Source organism: Vigna angularis, chromosome 2 (genome assembly GCF_016808095.1).
Source record: "Vigna angularis cultivar LongXiaoDou No.4 chromosome 2, ASM1680809v1, whole genome shotgun sequence".
NCBI classification, from domain to species: Eukaryota; Viridiplantae; Streptophyta; class Magnoliopsida; order Fabales; family Fabaceae; genus Vigna; species Vigna angularis.
This window is the reverse complement of record NC_068971.1, coordinates 30,867,385-30,891,436: the sequence shown is the minus strand read 5'-3', so window position 1 is coordinate 30,891,436 and position 24,052 is coordinate 30,867,385. Positions and strand designations below refer to the sequence as shown.

The window sequence follows — 24,052 nt, the reverse complement described above, 5'->3', positions numbered from 1 at the left end:
AATAAAGGAGCATGATTGATGCAACAAGTGGAGGATATGTATAGATAAAATCACAACCGTGACCGGAAACTTGATAGAAACCATGATCACCAACTTACAACAATTCACCATGAGTGAAATACAACTATGCCAAACATTTTTTCAAGTTAGAACTAATTTTGCCTTGGAGTATCAACACCGGGAAAACAAAAATTGATAACGTAGCCTCATCAGTAAGGCTAAAGCCACAACCTACTCAACAATATATGTAGTACAACAACTTCCAATCAAGTGTGTCTATATGTGGATTACGTACTTCAACTAGTCATGCTACACACACCTTCAATGGATAACTCAAAAATGGAAAATTCACAATTTTTGTTAGACAACAAATAGGTTTCCTCCATCTTACCAAAATCAAGGTGTTGATTTGCCCACTAACAAATACCACTTCCTAATTAGTTTTTATTTTTTTTTATGTCGAAATACTTTAGGAAATTTCTGACCTTAATCTTATTTATTATAATTACGAATTAATTAGACTTTAATTATGTATAATGAATAGTAACCTTGATATGTATGACAATGTTAGCAGTATAGAAGAGTTTTAACATTCAAGAAGGTATTGAACTACTGATAGAAAACAAAGAAGATCATTTAAGTTCATCAATCAGTTGGATTCTCATCACTATCTATAAGGTGCTCCTTCAATGGCTGTCCTAGAGATTCCCAGTTTCTACTATCCCATGCTGGATCAATTTCAGGCAGTTCATAGTCATCTGGACGTAATGATAATTGGAACTCAGGAAGATCTGGCAATGATTGGAGACCCCTGCATCATTAACAAAGTTCCAATCATCATAATTATGATATCTAAAGGAAATCTGGAGTTTAGTTGATAAATCAAGACAGTAAAACACATGATTTGGAAACAAAGAAAGCTCCTTACTTCTCTTGCTCCCAGAGGTAGCCATACATCTGAGACTTCCTTGATGCAACTTCAGGAATTTTCTGGTGTAAAAATTTCATAGCACCCCAGAGTGGAGGAACCCTTGACAGAGAGATACATATTTGTTATTTAAGATAAAGGGATGTGACAAAAGAAGCATCCAGACAAGAGTCAAAGATCAATACCAACCTTGTAACTGGAGCTGCAAGGCAAAAGCTTAAGCTGGCCTTCTTGCTTTCAGCCAGAAGCTCTTCTGCAGCAAGAAAACAAGACACAGCACCAATGGAACTGTTTGATTCATTACCCTTGTCAAGGATCAGACCATGGTAGTAGTAGGCTGCAGCCTGACAACGTAATAAAAAAATATAAGTTATGGATTATATACATTATAACTTATATTATTGGTTGTCAGCTACAAATGAAAAAGTGTCAGCATAGCAGTGATGTCAAAGTTCATAATAATCATGAACTTATTTGTTATTATATATATTATGTTTAATGTGGTGCAAAGATTGTTATACTGCTAACAGAGTATGATGTTATTAGCAATTTTACAAAGTGACAACTTTTAGTTACATGAAAACTCATGATTAAATGATAGGATAAAAAATCTTTACAATTATGTCAAAGATTTATTTTTGGTGGAAAGTATTTAATCAATCTTGATACCATTACTAACCTTGGCTTCAAGGAATTTCCATTTGATGAATCGGAGATGCTTTCTTCCACTCCCTTGGTTGGTGTTGCATCCTAACAAGCAGTGATAAGCCTGCTCATGAAAGTGAAACATTTATACTTGAGGAACAACAATCCCCATAGTGATAAAAGGAAGTATTAGGGATAATAATTTCCTTTCAACAGATATTATGTTTTCGTGAACTTACAAAACAGATTCCAGTCATAAAGTTAGTGATTTAAAGCAGTAATGATGAATAGATATTCAACAGATTGAACAAAAACCTGACTAAAGTATATCAGCTGTTCACATGCCAATCTCCTCTTCACAGACAAAGTTGCCTTCTGACATTCCACAGCAAGACCAAGTTGAATCTCAGTTCCCTAAATAACCATCAAGATGAACTATTATACCTAATCTGAAGGGTATTGTGTATTAAACTATTTTACTGCAGTCAACTTAACTTATAATCTATCCAAATCAACATAAGTTTTTAGTGACTTTCCCACACACATACTTTTTGTTTATAAGCTCTTAATACATTTGAGTGTTTAATTAAGTTGTTTACTCAAATTGTACGCTATAAGAATTAAATGCTTGCACTTGTAATTCTAGAGATACTGATCAAGGAGTACCTGGCCAAGTGTTTGAATAGCAATAGCCTCCAACACACCCTCCTGTAAGTCGTGGGGAAAAGTATTCCTGGATGTTGTTTGAATGTACTTTACTAAGGGTGTTCAGTGCTGCTCCAAAACTAGTTTCACAAACTTAAAATCTATTCAGAAAAGTACCTGACTTCAGGAGGTATCCGAGTAAGAATATCCCTTAAACAGAATTCCAGGTATCCTGAGGCCTTCAGCAACAAATCAATTGCTTCCCTCTTGCTATCTGACAATATACAAATATATGCATGATCAATGATTGTTCAACTTGTGGATGGTTTAATAGGATCTAAGTTCATGTTTCACTAGTACGCCAAAGCTTATGTATTGACACAAAACCTGAAGATACAACCCTGAATCCAGAGCCTGACGAGTCCTTTGGAATCATCATTGAGTCAGCCTCAGACAGTGTGAGCATAGCCATAAGGTGCACTGCAGAGAGCACCTCAAACCAGGTATTTGCTACACTGCTATCCTGCCAAGTAAACTTTACCATGTTAAAGAAACTAAAATTACCAATAATAAAAGTGAAGAAGAATGAGTTTGATGATGGCCATACTTGTTTCCCATCTTCTAAATGTTTCCATTTGAAATCTATTAGTCCTTCGAGACCATACTCTGTTAACAAATGAAAATCACTCAGCCCATTTTCACAAATGCAGAGAAACAATATCCATTCTATAAAAAGTTTGAAAGGGTTTCGGAAAGAAGGGGATTTGAGAAACCTTTCTTTGTAAGTCCAATCAGAAGAGACAAGTACTCATTCAAAGCTCGCCGCAATTCAGTTATAGCTGACCCACCTGCACAGTTAAAACTTCAGATCAGCATGACATTTTCACACTTTTCTATTCATTCTACAATAAATCTATAATTTCTTTATGAATGTTATAATTGAAGAAGTAGAGTATGCATAACAAAAGTTCTGAATTTTGCCCACTTATTGTGCTATATAGTGAAAACATCCAGGTTTAAAATCTAGTGTTTATGATCCAATTCTTGTATATTTCAAGAAACAAGTAAAACAAATACACAAAATAAAATAAAAAATACTAATCAAGTGAAGAAGCAAAGACACACCAGTATCCTCTGCTACCAACAATATCTGATTCCTTAGTGAGGTCAATTTATCAACAAGATCCCGTGGAATTACACCCTTAAGCACCCTTTGAAGATCAGATTGCACCGGAATTCTTGTTGATGGAACAAACACCACCACTTCAGGAAAGTTTGTCTTTTTTTTCCTATACACAGAGTAAGTGCACCCCATCCTTTCAAGCAAAGCATCCTACACAAACCAAACATTCATTTCCACAACCCGATTCCATCACAGTGGCAGTGTTATGAAGAAACCGAGCATTAATGATGACATGAACTTGATGAGGTAATAAAGCATGGCTGGCACATTTTTTAACAGCATAAAAGTACTGGAATTAAACTCTGCCGAAGTGGGTTGGGAATGAAGAAACATCATCTAACCACAGTTTTCATCATGACCATAGTTGGGTGGCAAACAGAAGGTTAATAATAATAATTGAAAAAAAAGAACAAAAAAAAAACAGTTGTATGATCTGCATGTGTGGGACAGAAAAGACAGTTAATCCTGGTGGATTCAGACATGATTGTTGAAGAATATTAAAATGAAAATAGCTAAATGATGGGTGGAGAAAAGACAGAGAGAAAGAGAAGTTGAGGAATTAAGTTAAGAGAAGAATAAAAGGGTTATTAAAAGAGAGAGGAAGTTTGGAAGAACTTACTGGATACAGAGAGGAAAGAAGGAGGGAAGATTCTTGGAGAGGAAGAACATGTTAATATGGTATCTGAGTGAATTGGAAGCTCAAGAACCGAGACATGTCTCACATGGCCATGGCGTATAAGTCTCTGCTTCTTTCCAAGGACCACGTTCACTTGTATTTTTTTTAGGTTCCATTAAACGCTTAACTTGTAGGACGTGTAGAGGACTTAGGTGTTACTATTATTATAATTACATGCATCTATATTTTAGTGCAACAACGCTTTACCTATCAATGTCTCCATCAAAAATTGGATTTTACATCTTCTAATAGAGTAAATACTAAGTTTCTTATATTTGACTTGTTGAGTGTTTGTCACATTAATCACATTAATTGTGAATAAATGTTATAAATGTCTCATTGAGAAATAAAGATAGAAGAGTTATAATTTATAAATTTCGTTGGTTGGGATGAGATATTGGTTTGTGGCTGGATATTGTACATGCAATAAAAGATAAAAGAATATTTATTAACTATAAATTTCAATATATTTAAAAGTGATTTATCTTTACTTACTATATTTGAAGATGAACTAACTTTAGCATAATTAACCTTCTCCTAATTAGTATTATTTAGTCTACGAATATGATTCATTTAGATGGATCGAATCTGAAGAGAAATTATATTGCAATTTCCGTCGTAGGTTAGATATGGAAATGAAGTATTGGCACGTGGATTGAGGATGAAGGACGAAGTGGGCCCAGTATCCTTCTGTTAAATGTAGATGCTCGCACGTGCATGCAGGAAAGAATACATCACCAAGTTTGCCCAAGAAACAACGTATACAACTATTTTCACAACCAATCGATTTATTTGATGATATAAGTTCTTCCTCGAACATTTTTAAGGAGAAGATATATAAATGGTCAATTGATTGTATATTATGTCGAAATGAGTTTCCAACATTGAATCTGTATGACGTATACGTTATCAATGTTCAAAACGGAACATGAAAGGTGTAGTGTGAGGGAGAAACAAAAGGTCCCCTTCTTAAGGTGTTATAGTGTACTTGCTTATAATGTCTACCGTTTAAAAGATTATTAGTCATTAGAAAGGATGAAGTTGCAAACAAAAGGTAGGAAATGTGACAAACTTTATTGACTTGCAATTGACTCTTTGCATGAAGGATGATGATTGATTAAACATCCCCAAAATTTAGAAGAGAGTTAAGAAAATTAAGACTTGTATTTTGTATTAGTGAAAGTGATAAGAATTATCATGGAAATTTAAAACCAATGTTTCTTTTTATTCATATATTATTTTCTTCTTTCAACCTTTCAAGTTTAATCTCGTACCAAACAAAGTTGTCATAAACATGATTTTTGGTTGTCATGTCCTATTCAATATTTTAGAATTTTAATATTTAACTGTTCAATGTTAAAATTCTTACTTAAATCGGATAGATGATTGACGATGTGTATAAAACAACTCTCTAAAGACAATGGATTATTTCTCAATGTTTCATTTAGAACATCTCATATTCTTTTATTAAAGAGTTCTTTCAAGCACGTTTAACATCATTTGTGCTTTCATGAGTTACTCTTAAAATTTCTCACATTTTCTGAGCGATTTTACAAATAGAAATCCTATACAACTCATCAAGGGTTAAAGCAAATGAAATAATATTCATGGCCCTAACATCATATTGAGCCCTATTTTTTTCATCAACAGTCCATTGGGCATATAGCTTTAGGTTTTTGCACGTTATTTACAATCGTAGTAGGAACAAAAGGACCATATTTAACAGCATCCTAAATACTTATATCGATAGTCTCTAAAACTATTTGCATTCTTATTTTTCAAAAAGCATAATTTTTCCCAACAAAAAGAGGGGGTCTGTCAATTGAAGCACCCTATGCAAAAGTTTGATATTAGCCAGACATTTTTGAAAAAAAAATTGAATAACTATCAAAGAAAGCTCTAATACCAATTGTTAGAGTAGTGCAACGGAATGATTAGCGTGTTTTGACAAAAAATCAAAATGACGGGGTGAATTGATATCTTGTGTATTAAAATAATTTTACTTCTCTCTTTTTAAACTTACTTAATAAATAATATCAACAACAATAAAAAGTGTAGGGACAGAGAGATTATTGCACAAATGATTTTATACTGATTTAGATCACAAGAATCCACGTCTAGTTGCTAATCCCAAACAGAGATTAACTATCTACTATCACAAAACCAATAAACTATTATAATCACACAGAAAGACAAGTTTAAGGGTTTAAAAACACATATCTTATCACCACAAGAGATGAAACTCACTTCCCGTGAAGGCCACAAGGGATGAACACCTTCTCCGAATGCTTCACGAAGGATGAACACTTCCTTTGAATCTTCATAAAGGATGACAGGCTTCACTCAGCAATAGCAGTAGCACTCAATCACACTCCTAGTGAAAGTTCTCGCTTTTGCCAACACCAAGTAGCCAAAGCCAAAGCACAAGATTTACACAAACCTTAGATCACATGTTTCTTAGTTTAAAGCAAAACGAAGTGTGTTGGAATGAGAGTCTAAAACATCTTTATAAAGAACTCACTCAAGAACACCTCCAAAAAATCCATTGTCAGTTTTTTCACACGTGATAATAGATTATCTAGTTAAGGTAATCGATACTAAAAAAATCCAACAGTTAGTTGTGATAATCGATTATGGTAAGTCATAATCGATTATGGATAATCAATTATCATTCTCTAGTAATCGAATACATTGTCTTATTTTTCTTTTAAGTCTCTGTGGTACTTAGGTTGTTTGAAAACATCTTAGATAAACCTTTCTTTGGTTTTAGGAGCATTCTTTGCATTTGCATTTAAAATTTTTTTGGAAGATTTCTTCTTAGAAGCTTAAGTAAGGCAACTCAAGGATTCTTTGTCTAGGAAAGACTTGGTTTCTAAGCTTGTTCATTGTGACTCACCTCTCTTTCCTGTGAGCTACTTGAAAGATCCTTACTCTATTGTTTCTCTCTTGGAATCATCAATCAAAAATAAAAACAAAAAGTTTAATTGTGAAAACCTTTCTCACTCATAGTTGTAAATTGTTTTGAAAAACTTTGTGAAAATATTTTAAACTTTATAACATGAGTGATCATTATCATTCAAGTGTTCATAGTAGTATAAGAGATAGTAAAGAGGAATTACAGTTTAGGTATGAACTTCACAAAAAGTAAGCAAGTTAGAAAGTATGTTTACTGAGTTTATGATGGAAAAAAGGAGAGAAAAACAGCAAGCTAAGTCATCCAATAGAAGAAGGTACACTAGAGAAATATCCATCTCTCATAGTAGAAATGAGCTTCAAAATAGTCACAAAAATGAAAACTTCTACCATTCTAGTTTGCATGAACGTTTTTGGGATAATGATAATTTCTATTATAGGTATAGTGAGAATGAGTTGCGTTTAAGAGTTGAGAATGACATTCCACATTTTGATAGAGAAGTTGATCTGATGTCATACTTAGCTTGGAAAGAAAAGATTGAAAAACTTCAGTCATTCATTATTAAGTATAGTAAGTTTCACATAATTTGGTTGTGTTCTTCTAGATTTGTTAGGCATGCATATGATTGGTGGCATCAAAGGAAAAATGATGTTAAAAATAGTATCAAATCACCAATTACAAATTGAAATGATCTAAGAGCTTGCTTGAGAAGAATATTTGTTCCACCTTTTCCAAGAGAAATCAAGAGCTTAAACATGAAAAGAGAGAATTCATGGAGAAAGATAAAGAATCTATTAGAGGTGAAAAAAATCTCTTTCATGAAGAGAATGAGTTTGAGGAGAAACGTGAGAAAATCTTGAGAGATAAGGAAAGAAGAGAAATTGAAAGAAAGAAAAAAGAAACAAATGCAACTAGAGAAACGAGTTAGAGAGGAGGAAGCTAGAAGAGAAAGGGAGGAGAGAGAAAAGAAAGAGAAAGAAGAAAATGAGAGAACAGAAAGGGAGGAGAGAGAAAGGAAAGAAAAAGAAGAAAATGAGAGAATAGAGAGGGAGGAGAAACAAAAGAAAGAGAAAGAAGATATTGAGAGGAGAGAAAAAGCAAAGGAAGAAATTCTACTCAAAAAAGAACTCCTACTCAAAGAAGAAGTATTACTCAAGGCACTTCCCACTCCCCAATCATAATTGAATCAAGAGTTCTAAAGGGAGTTTTCCAAACTTTGAACTCTTATCCTTCCATTAATGATTCTCATTTCTTGGTTTCAAAATTTACTTTTGAAAGTCTTTTACCTCAATTTTTATTTCCCATTATTTTTAACTCCTCAATAACCTTTGAAAAATCACTCTTTGAGTTGTTGTTACCTCACAAGTTACAAATAACTCAAGGTGAACAAAAACATTTTTCTAAAGTAGGTCTTATAACTTTTGAAGAAAAATCTAAAACTAGAACAATAGATATCCAATGCTTTAAGTTTTTTGAGAGAAGGAACATTTATTTTCAATGTCCTCCCAAAAGAACATTCCTTTTAAAATATCAACACACTGGAAGCTTGGATAACTCTTATTCTTCACCTAGTGAAGAAAAAGTTTTAGATTATGTACAAAAAATAATTTTTCCTAAAGAAAATCTTTAAATAAAAGGTCTTATTTCTTTCTTCTTTTATATATGTTTTTATCACTACAACAACTTTTTGAAATAAAGGCCAACAATCTTCCTCATAAAACACTTTCCAAAAACAAAAGGTCTTCTTTCTTTGTTCTTTTGTTTAGGTCCATTCTTTTAATAATACTCTTATTTTCTATTTGTTGTAGGTACATCTTTTATCCAGAATGAGATTAATAAACCAAAGTTATGCTTCCTCAAATATCTTTTCGATTTGAGGACAGGTTGTTTTTCAAGAGGGCACTAGTAAAAAAAGAGGTTTTTAACTCGCACATTACGCTTTGGTTTTTTTGAAACCGAAGCGTATCAAAACACGGTGGCAATTTCGTAATTTTTGCGAAACTATATGCCTCGGTTCAATTGGAACCGATGCCTAAAGGGTATACTGCCTCGGTTCTCTGACCAACCGAGGCAAAAAACTCTGCTTTCCTTCTACAAATTAGCTTTTTCACCTGCCAACTTTTTCAAAATAGGCTTACTACCTCGGTTCTGTGCAGAACCGAGGCAGTATGTCCTGCCAAAAGCTGACAACCTCTGGATCTGAACGTTTCAAATCAATTTTGTTAGCCTTTACTACCTTGGTTCCATTTGAACCGATGTCATAAGACCTTTATGCCTCGCTTTAACCGCGAACCGATGCCTATAGTTTTTTTTTTTGCCATTTATAATTTTTTATTGAATTTTTTATGATAGGTTTAGGCATCGGTTGTCTTTAGAATCGAGGCAATAGAGTCTTATTACCTCGGTTGTCTACTTAATCGAGGTAATAACTTCTTCGATTTTTAAATTTCAGACCTTTCATTCTCCCCTTCCACAACCTTCTCACCACCACCATCCTCAACTCCCACCAAACAAACTTAACCTCATACTCATCATCCTCAACTCGCTCCGCCGTCGGTCGTCGTCGCTGCCTCCTCCATCGGTCGTCGTCGTTGCCTCCACCATTGGCGTCATTGTTGCCTCCACCGTTGGTCGTTGCCGTTGCCTCCACCATTGGTCGTCGCCACTGCCTCCACCACCGATCGTCGACACTGTCTCTACTTCTCTCACGCGAACTACGTTATTTGTTGTCGCCTTTGGTTGTACGTGTCGGCACTGGCTGTTCGTCACCGTCTTCGGCTGTTCATCATCGCCTTCAGCTGTTTGTCGTCGCCTTTGGCCGTTCGTTGCCGCCTTTGGCTGTTTCGTTGCCGCCTCCGTTGTCCCAAATAAAAATGAAAAAGAAAATATTTTGAAAAGAAAAAGTCCCCATTTTCTGAAAAAATAAATAAAATAAAAAAAAAGGCATCTACCGCCTCGGTTCAAAACCAACTGAGGCAAAAAACTCACACATATTGCCTCGGTTCAGAACCGAGGCAAAAAGGTTACCCCTTTTTGTCTCGCCTATATATACCTCGGTTCAGGAACCGCGGTCATAAACCCAAAACAACCGAAGCAATAGCCCTTCGTTGCACTAGTGGGGGGGTATGATGGAATCCATTTTGAGAACTAAATGGAGATCCATGAAGGGAGCGTCATTTTAAGCTAAGGCAAGGAAATTGGAAGAAGAAGAAGAACTTTCAAGCTTGTTCTTGATTTCCCTTAAGCCTTATAAGACATTGGACCTCTCATAAAGAGTCATGGTCAAAGAAGATGGAAGAAGAAGATGGAGCTTGAAAGATTCTACTATTGTGAAGGGTCACATTTTAGTCTTGTTCTTTATCTTAAAACACTTTTGATAAATATGTAATATAGCTCAATTTTTAGGCCTTGTATTTTGCCAAGACACTTTTTTAAGCTTTGTTTAGAAGGCTTGGTGGCTTTAAGAGAGAGCTAGTGCACCATTAGGTCCTTAGTTAGAAGGTAGCACCTAAAATGGATTAGAAATGAGTAAATATAGGTTTTGGAAGGAGTTAGTTGCAAGGAGCCTATGCATTAAATGCTTTGACTAAGTTAGTTACAAAGCCTAAAGCTCCTCACATTTAATATTTAGGCTCCTCATTTAATGCTTAGGCTCCTCATTTAATGATGAGGCTCCTCATTAAATGATGGAGAGGCTCCTAAATACTTCATGTACTCTAGCCTTCTCCTTCACCTATAAAAGGAGAGATACCCTTTAATCCTTGGAACTTGATTGAATGTAAAGTCTTTTTGCCAAAATTGCAAAATTTCTCTTCTTGAGGTCTCATCCTATGAAATTGTCTTCTTCTAAACTTCTTCATACCTTCTCCTTCATGGTTGGCCTAACCTCCTAGAAGGACATCTACCAAGACCATACAACACTAACATCTTCATCTCTTCATCCCTATTTGCTTCTGCTACTATCATTATTCATATAGAGTCCACCCTTTGAAGAAGCTTCATCAACCCACTTGGAAGATCATCTTATGTTGAAGGAGAATCCTCAAAGCAATCTCCATCACACTATTCAACCTGCACTTCTAGTACTTTTCAAGTACTTCAAACAACACTAAAACTTGACTTAAAAACTCTCTTCAAGAATTAACTTCTTCAACTTTGCCTTATCTAACATATTAACTTTATCTTAGAACCTTAGCACACCATCTAATCCCATCACCAACTCCTCAACCTATTCTTTATCGCTCACTCCACTTTCTTCTAAAGACTAGGTTTCAACAACTTCTTCTCTTTAATCATGCTCAGAAAATCACTAGATATAGTCATGCTACTACATTTAATGAAATCAACCTCAAACTCAACCTGCAACTTTAGATCTCTAAACATCACAACTAACCCAAATTTGCATTCCTCTATCACTATAAAGAACCTAACACTACCATAGAGGCAAGAACATGACAATAATCGCTATAGGAAACAAGACTCAAACCATAACTTCTTAGTTTTCCTAAGCCTTCATAATTAAGAAAGGAAAATCGTCTCTGATATAGAGTGTGCACCCTCATTACTCTTATCAAGGCGTCTTCTGTTCTTAATACTTCAAGTTAGATACAAAAACTCTACACTTTGGACTTGGAAAAAGATGATAAACCCACAACCCTCATGTTATCTTGAGGGCGAACTGCTCTAATACAAAAAAGGTAACATCCAAACTATTTATAGCATTCAACTATCATAGGATTCTTTACACTTCAATGATATAAAGCAGTTAACTCAAAGGAAGTATATAAGATGCTCTTACAAATCATCCAAACATAACTTATAATAACAAAACATATACTAAAACCTGAACTACTATGAGATATTACATTAAACCAAAGGTGTAATAAGGAATTTACATTAAAGAATGAAACCTGAAACTAAACATTCTACTTTATGTATAAACTCCACCTCTTCCTAGCACTTGTTCAACAGAGATACCCCTCTAATCTCACATCATTGAGTTGATCATTACAAAAGAGAAGAAAACAAACAAACATAGAGGCAAGGGTAAGCTAAATTCCAAAAGAAACCAGCTATTAAATCAATTATACAATCACCAAACATAATTGGCTATACTAAACATGTTCATATCATAATATAACCTATTTCTAGATTCGATCATCAGGATATAGTCACCACAAGGTTAATCCTTGAATGCCTTAGGTCACTAAACTTGAAGATTAGAACCTCCTATTACTCTCACGACATAATTCACTCATCTCTACTTGAGTACGGGTGGTTAGAGTGTCAAAATAACCTCTCCATTGGATCCCGACATCAATAATTACAATACTTAAACTGCCACCATAGAATCCTACAAAGATTTCTATGGAACTATGCCATAAATATACATATACATATCTTCATTAATCACCTCATAACAATCATCATTATCATCACATACTCAAAGTATTTCAAGTATAAAATCATTTATAATACTCTGGAAACAATAACCCAATTTTCTTCACAACAATTCGATACACATACTAGGCAGGAAAAACAGCTTGGAGACCCTCGCCAACAGCTCGGGAAGAATCTAAAACGCCCAAAATAATTACCATCAGGCTCTCACCATCAAATGCTCATAACCAGACGCTCACCATCAGACGCTCACCACTAGGAATGGCAACAAGTCGGGTCGGGCATGGATAGTGCCTACCCGCAACCCGACACTGCAAAAAAATTCTGACCCGCAACTCGCCCGCTACCCGCACGGGTACCTGCTTAGAAAATACCCGTAAATATTTCACAACTCGTGGATACCCACAAAAAATTAAAATATATATTTTATATATATTTAAATAAAATTACAAAATATATATAATATAATATAATATAAAGTAAATTAAATATAAATTAAAATTTAATTTTAATTAAATTTAACCTAATAAAATATAAATTAATTTTATTTTTAATTTAATTTAATTTTAAAAAATAAAAATTAATATTTTATTATTACTTTTTTACGAGTAGCGGGTACTCACGGGGTAGATACTTTAATACCCGCACCCGACCCATTTAAAAGCGGATGTTAAAATACCCGTTATCCATTACCCGCAGATAATAAATATTCACGGATAATAACTACCCGCCGCGGATTTTATCTGCGGATACCCGTACTCGCGAATTTTTCTATCATCCATACTCACCACCAGGCGCTCACCACCAAACGCTCTCCACCATACACTCGTCATCAGACGCTCACCACCAGACGCTTACCACTAGACTCTTACCATCAGATGCTTACCACCAAACGCTTACCACTAGACGCTTACCACTAGAGGCTCGTCATCAGATGCTTACCACCAGACGTTCACTACCAAACGTTCACAATCAGATGCTCATCACCAAACGCTTATCACTAGACGCCCACCACTAGACGCTCATCACCAGACACGTCTAATAACTCAATTTCACTCCCAGACACATCTACCAACCCAGAAAACATTCTTAGGACTAACTAGCCACCATATATGACACCACGACTATCCTTAAATCAAGACCATTTCTCAACCAAGTCTCAATTTATTAATAAACCAAATGTCCAACTGTAAGATGATCTACCAATGTAGAATTTCTCAACAAAAATAATCACACAGTAAAGAATTTCAACAGCACGCTCACTAAAATCGACACTCATCATTCAACTCAAACTCGTATTCAACCATTATCCCACACAATTGCAACATACCAACAATTTAATAAGTTACTCAAACTTTTAAAAGAAAACGGGGCATTTAGCTTCCCTTACCTAACAGATGACAAAACCGCTCTAGAGAGCCTAACACAGCCCTAAACGCACAAGAATTTCTATCTGCTCTTATGAGCTACCACATCATGATCAAGTACACCGTTAGGATCATTGATAAACAAAGACTCAAATTGAAGACTTAAAAGACACATGCAACCTAAACGGACAAATATAAAAAAAAAGACCAAAGAAAAGGGTTGAAAACTCAACTTACTCAAATGGAGAAGCGGATCGGTTTAGATTGAAGATCTCGCCATAAGAATCAATCATAGGGTCTCGGTTCAATCATACTGAGTATGGAAGAAGAACCCTTAGAAAGAAATCAAAGAACTCTAAAAAAAGTGATTTCTAGAAAAATGACATGTTTTAAAATAATAAAACTCATTTATAACGAAATTATTTATATTAAAATACTTTAATATTAAAATAATTAAATTTAACTATTTTTAAATTGTTACAACTTTTAAAATATATTTTTTAAGCCTTTGTATGAAAAATAATGGTAAGCAATATATTTTCTATAACTAATAGAAAAAATAATATGGAGTCATATAACATGATTTTAATTTTAAAAAACCATTTAACTTTTTATCGGTTATAAGAAAACAGGTTTTGAATAAATTTTTGACAAAATGACTTAGAAAATAAAATTAATCAATAACAATGTAAAAAAAATTTTCAAAATATATGATAAACTCAATTAATTAAATTAATTTTTAATATTAAATTAATTAAACAAAAACAAAAAATAAATATCATTAAAATGTAATAAAAAAATTAAAAAGAAATCACAAAGTAAAAATCCACCTAAGTCATCTCATCTGACTATTTTATTTAAAAAAAAACTGAAGTCATCATTTTACTTTAAAATTGTACCACTTCATCATATTATTTCGTGCGAGCGATTCTTCCTCCACCTCACCTGTTTCGTACTATACCTCCAATTTTTATTTAATTTCTATCTTTGTTCTTACCGCACTTCCAACGTTGGTTGTCGCACTTCCAACGTCGACTGTTCTTTTTATTTTCATTTTTTCTCCTGGTAATAATATGTGTTGTTGTTGGTGGTGATGCTTATGCAGTGTTCCCAAATATGCACCATTTTGTATGTTGTTAGTCCCTCTTATGGGATTCTGATATAATAATATAAAGCAATATTTTGGGTGAATATGAGACCAAAAATGTTTATGTATAAAGTAGAACTAACAATACTCAATAATATATATGGTGTCTGCTATTGAAACTTGAACTATTTTTCGGCACTCAATTTGCATTAAAACAGAGATTTAAAGTTACCCGCCTAAGCCTAAGTTTATGACGTTGGACAACTTAATAAAAAATGTTGTTCAAGAGCAAGGCTCACCAAGCTCTAGAGGTGCAGGAGCCTGTTATCCCTCCACTGTCAAGAACCGGAGGTTGTCGCTGCTATGTGAAACCACCCTCACGCGGTGCCCTTATGTCTAGGAACCAAGAAACACATGCCTTCGCAAAGGACTCATGGCTTAACTCTCGACTTGGAGTGGGCAAGTCAGCAAGTTGCAACTTCCAACTTCCAAGTGAGGCAGACACTCAATCGCAATTCCAAGTCCAGCAAGCTCTCTGCCACGCTTCCAACACTGACAACTACTCAATCACCATTCCAAGTACGTCAAGCTCTCCGTCGCGCTTTCGACAGCCACTCTGAACAGTGAGAAACATTCAACCAAAGCACATTACAGATCCAACCACATAATCATATCATTTTCATACACAACACTGCAAAGGGAGAAGAGAGAGAAAAAGAAAACTAAGAATAAAGTGCGTCAAAAAACTCTGAATGGCAATGAGAGAGGAGCAAAGGAAGTGTAAGGTTTTTGGGTTTTTTAGTGGATGCACGCGGTCAAAAATTATTGTGTGTACTTTGAACTTTTGACAAGGACAAACATAAAAATTTCAAAAAAAACTGGAGGTGCAGAGACACTCATTTCGTGCTGGTCACCACTTCATCCTATATCATAATATATTTTAAAAATTGAATTAAATATAAAAATAAATTAACTCATTTAGTAAATTAACCTCTGACGCCACCCTATCCTGTTCATTCTATAATAATTTGGATAATTTACAATCTATGCTTTTATAGTGTTGTACTCAGTTATCTTCTTTTTTTCTCAAAGAAAAAACTAATAAGTTTAGTTTTTTTTCTTAAATGGAGCGTGATTTTGATTTATATATGTATAATCCTAACTCCAGGGAGCTAATTAATATGAAAAAATATTAAATAAGTTGGAAAACAAATAAATTACGGCAGCTTAAGTGGTGTGTTTGCTTTTCTCTGTTGGGTAAATCCAGAGCTGAGGGTCAATAAATGTTGGAATTCGTAAAGAAACCGACTTTTTTTTTCAATAAATACTTTTGTGTACACCGACGTAGACATTCCTTTAGCATTGATTTCACTCTTAATTTAAGAACAGTTTTTTTTAAAAAAATCATTTTTTATTAAAGAAACATGTTTATAGATTAGCCTTTTTCTTCCTTCACCCTATAATTTCTAGCTGCTCCTCCATAATTTTTAAAATAATAATTTTATCTTTGTAAAAGTGAATTTTAAATTACATTTTTCAGAAATTTTCAGAACAAGTTTGTGATTTTTCTTTTAAACTTTAGAATTTGATGTTCATAACAAACTTCTAAGAATAAAATTTCCAAAATAAGATTTACAGTACAAAATCTTTAAAATAAAATTTTTATAATGAAAACAAATATTTTAATACAGATTTGTTTATAACAAAATAAAAGTTTTATAATGAAAACAAATATTTTAATACAGATTTTTTATAACATTTTTATACATATATTTTTTACTTATTTATTATTTATTTGGTATTATTATTATGACATATTTTAAATCTAATTAACAAATAACACTGTATCAAAATGTATGTTATAAAAAAATTAGTATGACATATTTTAAATCTAATTAAAAATAACATTGTATGTATGGTATAAAACAATGTGTTAAAATATCATTTCTATGTAATACGTTTTGGAATAAAGATTTCAAATTGAACTTTCCATAAACTTTTTGGAATGAGGTATGAACTTTCTCTCTTCTGCAATAGAGAACAGAAGTAAACACTAATGGCACACCGGTGACAATGACAATAACAATTATGACACAGTGAAATGATAGACGATATTTTAGGATGTGTTCGCTTGAAGGGAATTCACTGTTTATAGTGATTTGCGAGCGAGGATGGAAGGAGCTGAACGTGTTCGTTTGCAACGATTGTCGACGACGGAAAGCGATGGATTTGCGGGAAAGCACGATTTGATCCATCTTCGCATTACTGAGATGATTTGCGTTGATTGTGACCACATTTACACATTTGTCCTGATACTTTTCCAAAATACTGTATACATAATAACATAAAATTATTATAGGTTTGGCATATGCTGCAGCGAGATGCACACTTTTTCCTGTTGGTCAAAGCCCATGCGAGTGCACTGTATTTACTTTGGCACAGGCATGGCTGGGTTATGCAGAGATAAGGTTCTGTGGTTGACACAACCCTACACTAGAGTGCTGCAAAGATTCCTGCCAAACAGTGAAGATTCGTGCATGGTGAGCTGGTTTCCATTACATGGATTTTGAAGTTGACGAAGACCCCTTAAATGGGTAGGCACATCTGTTTGGTGTGTGTATGAGTGTGGGAAATAAGCGAGTGTATGAAGTTGGGAGTGTGCTGTATGAGGATGAGCTGAAGTTCTGTGGAAAGAGAGGAGGAGTTCATATCAGGTAATGGTTAGGTGTGAAATTTTTAAATGTTGTTGCAGGTTGGAGGCATGTGTGTGGTGGTTTGCTGGTGTAGAAGACAAAGAAGGGTGGTGTGTTTTGAAGGGAAGCAAATGGCTGGGTGAAGAAGAATCATGCGGTTGAAGAGGAAGAACACAACTATGGTTATTCGGTTACGGTTCAGAGATGTGGCTTTGGGTGAAGGAAGTGAAAATTGGTCGTGGTGTAATCGGTTATTGGAGGGTGTAACCAGTTACGCTGAGGCATGTGAAAACGAAGGCATGCGTATTCGGTTACGCAGTGAGTAATTGGTTACGCAGTGAGTGGCTGATTTGGTTAAGCTTGCATGAGATTCCATTCGAAAAATGGTGTTGTTATTGTATTCAAAAAGCCGCATGAAGGAGAGGATGGTGGAGCGTGGACGATGCACAGCGGATGGGCTGCAACTTCTTCTTCTTCTTGACAGACCCGCATCAAGGTCAGGAAGGTGGAGGCTGGACGATGCAGAGTGGATGGGATGCACCTTGTTGTTCTTCTTGTTGTTGATAGACGCGCATGAAGGTGACGAAGGTGGAGGATGGTGGAGGGTGAAGGATGGAGTCTGGATGGGATGCAGAGTGAACCATGCATTATGCGTGAGGAAGCTGAGGATTTAGCATAAATCATGAGCATAACCTATTGTATTTTTGTCTATGTTGCAGGTGAAGAAGTTGTGAAGAATCTTGAGGTACGTGGAGGTGTTGTGAAAGTTGTGGTGGTTAAGATTCGTGCAACTGATGTAATATAGCAAGGAGTTTGGTGAAGGTGCAGTTGAAGGAGTTTGGCAAAGCATCCCGGTGCTATTGTTGTGAAGCTTGTGGGAGGGGGGGGGGAGGTAGTGGACCACCATTGTTCCAGAGGTAGCCAAGGTTGATGAAGAGCGAAGGTGTTTAGCTAAGTTTTTTTCGTAGTGGGGGAAAGGTTGTTAACAACTTTGTATTGTGTTGCAGGTGATAGCAAAGAGCCAAGAAAAAGGTGTTGGGTTATTCCAGGAAGTGAAAGCAGTTGAAGGAAAAATTGATTTCTTTGCATTTTGTGGTGGTTGTTTTGCTTTTTATCACTCAAAGGCAGCCAAGTTTTGTTGTGGTTCTTGATTGGGTTGAATTTGATTAAAGGTATATGATGGTTAACAAATTTTGTTATTGTAGTATTGTATAATATATTGATATATTCCTAATTACGTTGTCATGTTTGGTTTATTAGGGTGAGACTTTGAAGTTTATCATTTAAAGGGGTGAATCTGGTGGAGAAATTTTCAGCATTTGAGGATCATATTAATTGTATTGAATAAATCTTCATTACATTTTGATAAGGCTTCAAGAGGTATTTCTTAATCACTGTTTGAACTAATTATTTATAATGAATATATGATTACTTGTTATTTTACTTGTATTTTTTGAAAAGTTATTATGTTAATATAATAACCTTTTATATTTTTGTATTGTTGCAATGTATTATGTTTATTTAATGTATATTTATTTAATGTAGTGATGTATAATATTTTTTGTATATATGAAGATATGATATATGAATCTATGAATGAATGAACTATGTTTAATGAACATATGAATGCATGATTTTATTAATTGTATGTAATTTTGTTTAACTACATATAGATGGAAGAAAATATAGATTTATCATATTTGGATCGTGAAGATATAAATAATGATGTGGTTGGTGTAGACTTCAATATTATCGCAATGATACGTCAACAATTACAAATAATCACTTCACTGGGTGCATTGACAATGTTATGCATTGTTGCACGCGCGTTGAATATCTTGAATATGTACACTAGTGATTCGAGTAGTGTAAGCAATTACCTACCAGACAGAGACCGTCGTAGGGAGCAATTAATGTCATATCTTGTGCATACTAATCGGTTTCGTGACATTATAAGGATGGGTCCAGAGGCATTTATTAATCTTTGTCAGACCGTAAGATCAACTAGGTTAGTTAAGGATGTCATTCGGTCCACAGTTGAGCAACAAGTTGCTCAATTTCTTCATATAATTGGCCATAATGTTAAGAATCGAAGTGTCGCATTTTTCTTTCATCGATCGGGTTCGACGGTTAGCAGACACTTTCACAATGTCTTGGATGCTATCTTAAGTTTGGAATCTGAATTTCTAATTCAACCCTCAGGAAATGAGGTTCATCCATATGTCTTGAACAATAATCGGTTTTACCCGTACTTTAAGGTACTCATCAAAAAAATTTGTAGATGTTCTTTCATAAATGGATGATAAAAAATTTTGAGTTTTATGATCACTTGTTATTTTTATCTTTAGGATTGTTTAGGGGCCACAGACGGTACTCATGTTCGTGTTAACGTGCCAACAAGTGATGCTCCGAGATTTCGAGGAAGAAAAGATTGGCCAACTCAAAATGTGTTTGCAGCGTGTGATTTTGACATGAAATTCACATACGTTCTTGCTGGGTGGGTGGGAAGGCACTGCATCTGATTCAAGAATTTTAAAAAATGCTCTTGAACGAGATGATCCGTTGGTAATCCCCGAAGGTGAGTGTGTACATTGTAATGTTCCATGTTTTATGAAGTAATGACTAATTATGAGTATATGTGAAAAATTGTAGGAAAATACTACGTAGGTGATGCTGGATTTATGCTGAAAAGCACAATGTTGACTTCATATAGAGGCGTCAGATATCACCTTAAAGAATATACACGTAGAGGACCACAAAATGCACGCGAGTTGTTTAATCATCGACATTCATCGTTGAGAAATGTTATTGAAAGAACTTTTGGTGTGTTGAAGAAACAATTCCCTATCATTGGAAGTGGCACTGAACCACACTATGGATTGCAGACAATGACAGACATAATATTAGCTTGTTGTATCTTACACAACTTCCTTCGTGGTGTGGATAATGATGACTCGTTACTTGATGAAGTTGAGAATGAGTTGAATGAAAGGGAAAAGCATAATGTTTCGTTATCTCAAGTTAGAGAAGTGGACCATAGGATTGGTAGTAGTATCAAGGATTCTATAGCAGATCATATGTGGCGAGAGTATCAAAACTCATAATTATTGTAATTTATTGTGTTGTTTTAGTATTTGATGTTATGTGTATGACAAGAACATTATATTAAAAATGTTTAATGTTAACTTGTTACTATTTTGTTTATGAAATAGGTATAAAATGAACAGAGGTAAGGCAGTCGTCATTCAGTCCTCTGCTCCTACTAGAGATTTCATAAAGTGGACAGAGGACATGGATGCATGTCTTCTACACTGTATGATTGAGGAATCACGAATCGGTAATAGGGTTGACGGAAGCCGGACATCCTAAGCGTATAGTAACATAGTTGATCATCTTCATAGCGCTGGGTATGTCGCCATTACAAAAAATAATGTTAAAAATCGTCAGAAAGTCTTGAAAGATAAATGGCGTGAGGTACATGACTTGTTTTCTGGATTGAATGGATTTGCGTGGAACCCGGTTAGTATGACATTTCTGTCAGAGCGGCTGCAGCGGAATGGTTAGCGTGGGATAACAAACCAAGAGGGGGGGTGAATTGGTTCTTACTAAAAACGTGTGCCTTAAAAATTTCTACTCAATTAAACTTACTTAGCAAATAATAAAGACAATAAAATAGAGTAAGGTTGAGAGAAATTTGCACAGATGATTTTATCCTGGTTCGGATCTTACCAATCCTACGTCCAGTCGCTTATCTCAAAACAAGATAAACACTTCACTAATCACAAAACTATTACAAACTACAATCACACAGATACAATTTGTAAAAGTTTAGAAAACACCTCTCTTGAAGCCACAAGAGATGAAACAACACCTCCTTTGAATCTTCACAAAGGATGAAACACTTCCTTCGAATACTTCACGAAGGATGAATTCCTCTTCCAAACACTTCCTTAGATGCACCAAGGATGAACCAGCTATTCCTCTATCACCGTAGCAGTATTTCACCAACTCTACAGACAGAGTTTCCTTAGCTGAGCAAGAGCACACAATTCTCAATAGTTTCTGAGTATTTGAGCACAAGGGAAGAGTAGTAGTTTGTCCCCTTGAGAGGAAATGAGAGTCTATTTATAGACTCATCCAAAGGCTCCTCCATTTTTCGTTTTCAACCTTTCTGACAGTGTTAATCGATTAGCTACAGTGGTTAATCGATTAACAACCCAACGGATACTTCAACGGCTCTAAAAACGGCTAGTTTTTCAAACGTTCAATATGTTAATCGATTAACAGGCCTTGTTAATCGATTAACACTAATCGATTAACACCCTCTGTTAATCGATTAGCACTGCACTGTCTCGCTTCTCCATGGCTCTCTGGAACAATCGATTAACACCCTCTGTTAATCGATTAACGCTAATCGATTAGCACCTCTTGTTAATCGATTAGCACTGCACAGAATTTTGCTTATGGCTTATTTTTACATCACTTTTGAATGCATACATAAAACTACTAATTTTCCTATGTTCATACAATTATTACAAAAGATTACAAGTCTTCAAAGATCATTCTTCATGAGTCTTGTTTGTTCTTGACTTGATTTGGACATCATCAAAACTTCATCTTCATCAATTTGCTAACAATCTCCCCCTTTTTGATGATGATCAAAACTTTCTTGATTTAAAGCTTTTGGTAATAATCTGTATTTGAAACACAACTTAAGGAAGAAAACAATTGTTAGTGTACTTAGAAATAAGTTTAAGGCTTTAAATATTTCTCCCCCTTTTTGATCATTATTAAAAAGTGATGAATAATTTCTCCCCCTAAATGTATTAGAAATTATACTCCCCCTTAATAAAAGCATATATGCATAGAAATAATAAGAAAAACAACATACTTTTGAATGCAAATAGGCAAGCATACAAGGAAATATAAAGTTCACATACTAAGAAAAACATAAATTGCCTAAGACTCATCATCACTATCGGGAACATAGAGTTTTGCAAGTTTGTCATCAATCTCCTTAAGATGATTATTAATTTCATCATAGCGAAGAGTGTGATAAGCCATCATATCATCCATCCTTCTTTGTTGCATAGAGGCCATGTCTTCAATTTGTCTAGATATACTTTCTAGACTATATTCTTGTGGAGGATGGGATGGGCCAGCAACATTTGTTGGATGAGGCATAGGAATATCTTCATCTTCTTCAGCTGATGCGTCCTCTTCTTGTGCAATATCATCTTCAGCACGGACAAACATATTTCCTTGTCGTATAAACCCCATTTGATGCAATGCTGATTCCTCAATTTCATGATTTCTTAAGACGGTGAGATATTTCTCTCCCGTAACATCAACTCCTTTATAAACACAGATTAAGGAAATAAGGAGGGGATATGGAAGATGACCTCTATCATACCTCTTTGCCCGGACAATAGTGTCGGAGATGAGATCTGCCCAATTGATTTTGATATTTTGAGTAATGGCAGACATGATCATGAGATCAATTTCAAAGCATTGTGCTAAGTTTGAGCCTCTTGGACAAAGCAACCATACAATAAGATAATGAAGAACCCTTTCCTCCATTCTAAGATTGCCTACTAGAAGATATCTCCTATTTGGTAGAGGTTGTTGAGGGTTGCGCATGAAAGAGCGATATGCCAAAATTTTGTTAAAATCACCAAAGTCATTTGGCACATGCATGGTATTTTCTAAGATGGGAAGATGAGCAACATTTGTCCAAATGTCATTATCCAGAATGATATCTATCCCTTTTACACGAGTGTAAATAATACCATTTTGGGATTTTAGATTGTAGTAGAATACTCTTACCAAATCTGGATAGTAACGCCCTCGAAGTTGCAGTAGATGCTGGACACCTTGCTCAATCAATTGCTGAGAAAATTGAAATTGATGTGTGGTAAACCAATTGAGATCTACAAATTTTTGACGAAGAACCTTGCGTTCTTTCCACATTTGTAGATATTCTTCATGCTTTCCATCATCGGAAATCCACCCTTGAATATTTGGACCACGTGCAATAGGTGTGCTTTCCGATCCATAGCTTCTTCTTCTTCTTCTTCTTCTTCTTCTTGATGGTTCAGCCATGAGAGCAAGAGATTTGAATTTTGAGAGAAGAAATGAAGTGAGTTTGAGTTGTAGAGGGATGGGTAAAGTGAGTGGGTAAAAATGAGGGATGGTATGGGTTTAAATAGGCTGAAAATGACCCCCCCCCCCCCCCCCCCCCCCCAACGTTCAAATTTTAAAAAAAATGACCGTTTATAGCCGTTACAACGGCTATTTTTGGCAGAATTTACTGCCTGTAACGTATGCTAATCGATTAACAGGACCTGTTAATCGATTAACGTTAATCGATTAACACCCTATGTTAATCGATTAACTGACGCTGATTTCCGAAAATCAGCAAATTGTTCTTATTTTCAATTTTTAACATGTTTTCAATATCCCTAAGTCTCTTCTAAGCTCATAGAATTTATCTTTAGGCAATGTTTTGGTGAAA

General features: G+C 34.9%; 1 protein-coding gene across 1 annotated transcript; it reads right to left on the bottom strand.

Moving 5' to 3' along the window:
- Positions 1–505: 505 nt before the first annotated feature.
- LOC108328498 (uncharacterized) lies at positions 506–4,153 on the bottom strand. Its single transcript, XM_017562373.2, has 12 exons — positions 4,021–4,153; positions 3,344–3,551; positions 2,992–3,066; positions 2,826–2,884; positions 2,606–2,741; positions 2,396–2,492; positions 2,240–2,306; positions 1,889–1,987; positions 1,608–1,697; positions 1,118–1,272; positions 929–1,030; positions 506–811 (listed from the first exon to the last, which is right to left on the bottom strand). Exons 2-12 carry the CDS (start codon positions 3,531–3,533, stop codon positions 646–648), a joined length of 1,236 nt encoding a protein of 411 aa, XP_017417862.1. The 5' UTR covers positions 3,534–3,551; positions 4,021–4,153; the 3' UTR covers positions 506–645.
- Between the last annotated feature and the right edge of the window lie 19,899 nt (positions 4,154–24,052).

What these genes read in the sequence shown, in the direction of transcription:
- LOC108328498 (XM_017562373.2), bottom strand. Translation starts at nt 3,533, where the DNA reads ATGGGGTGCACTTACTCTGTGTATAGGAAAAAAAAGACAAACTTTCCT. An exon ending in GTTGGTAGCAGAGGATACTG is followed by an intron (nt 3,067 to 3,343) that starts GTGTGTCTTTGC and finishes TTAACTGTGCAG; the next exon opens with GTGGGTCAGCTATAACTGAA. An exon ending in ATTTAGAAGATGGGAAACAA is followed by an intron (nt 2,742 to 2,825) that starts GTATGGCCATCA and finishes TTTACTTGGCAG; the next exon opens with GATAGCAGTGTAGCAAATAC.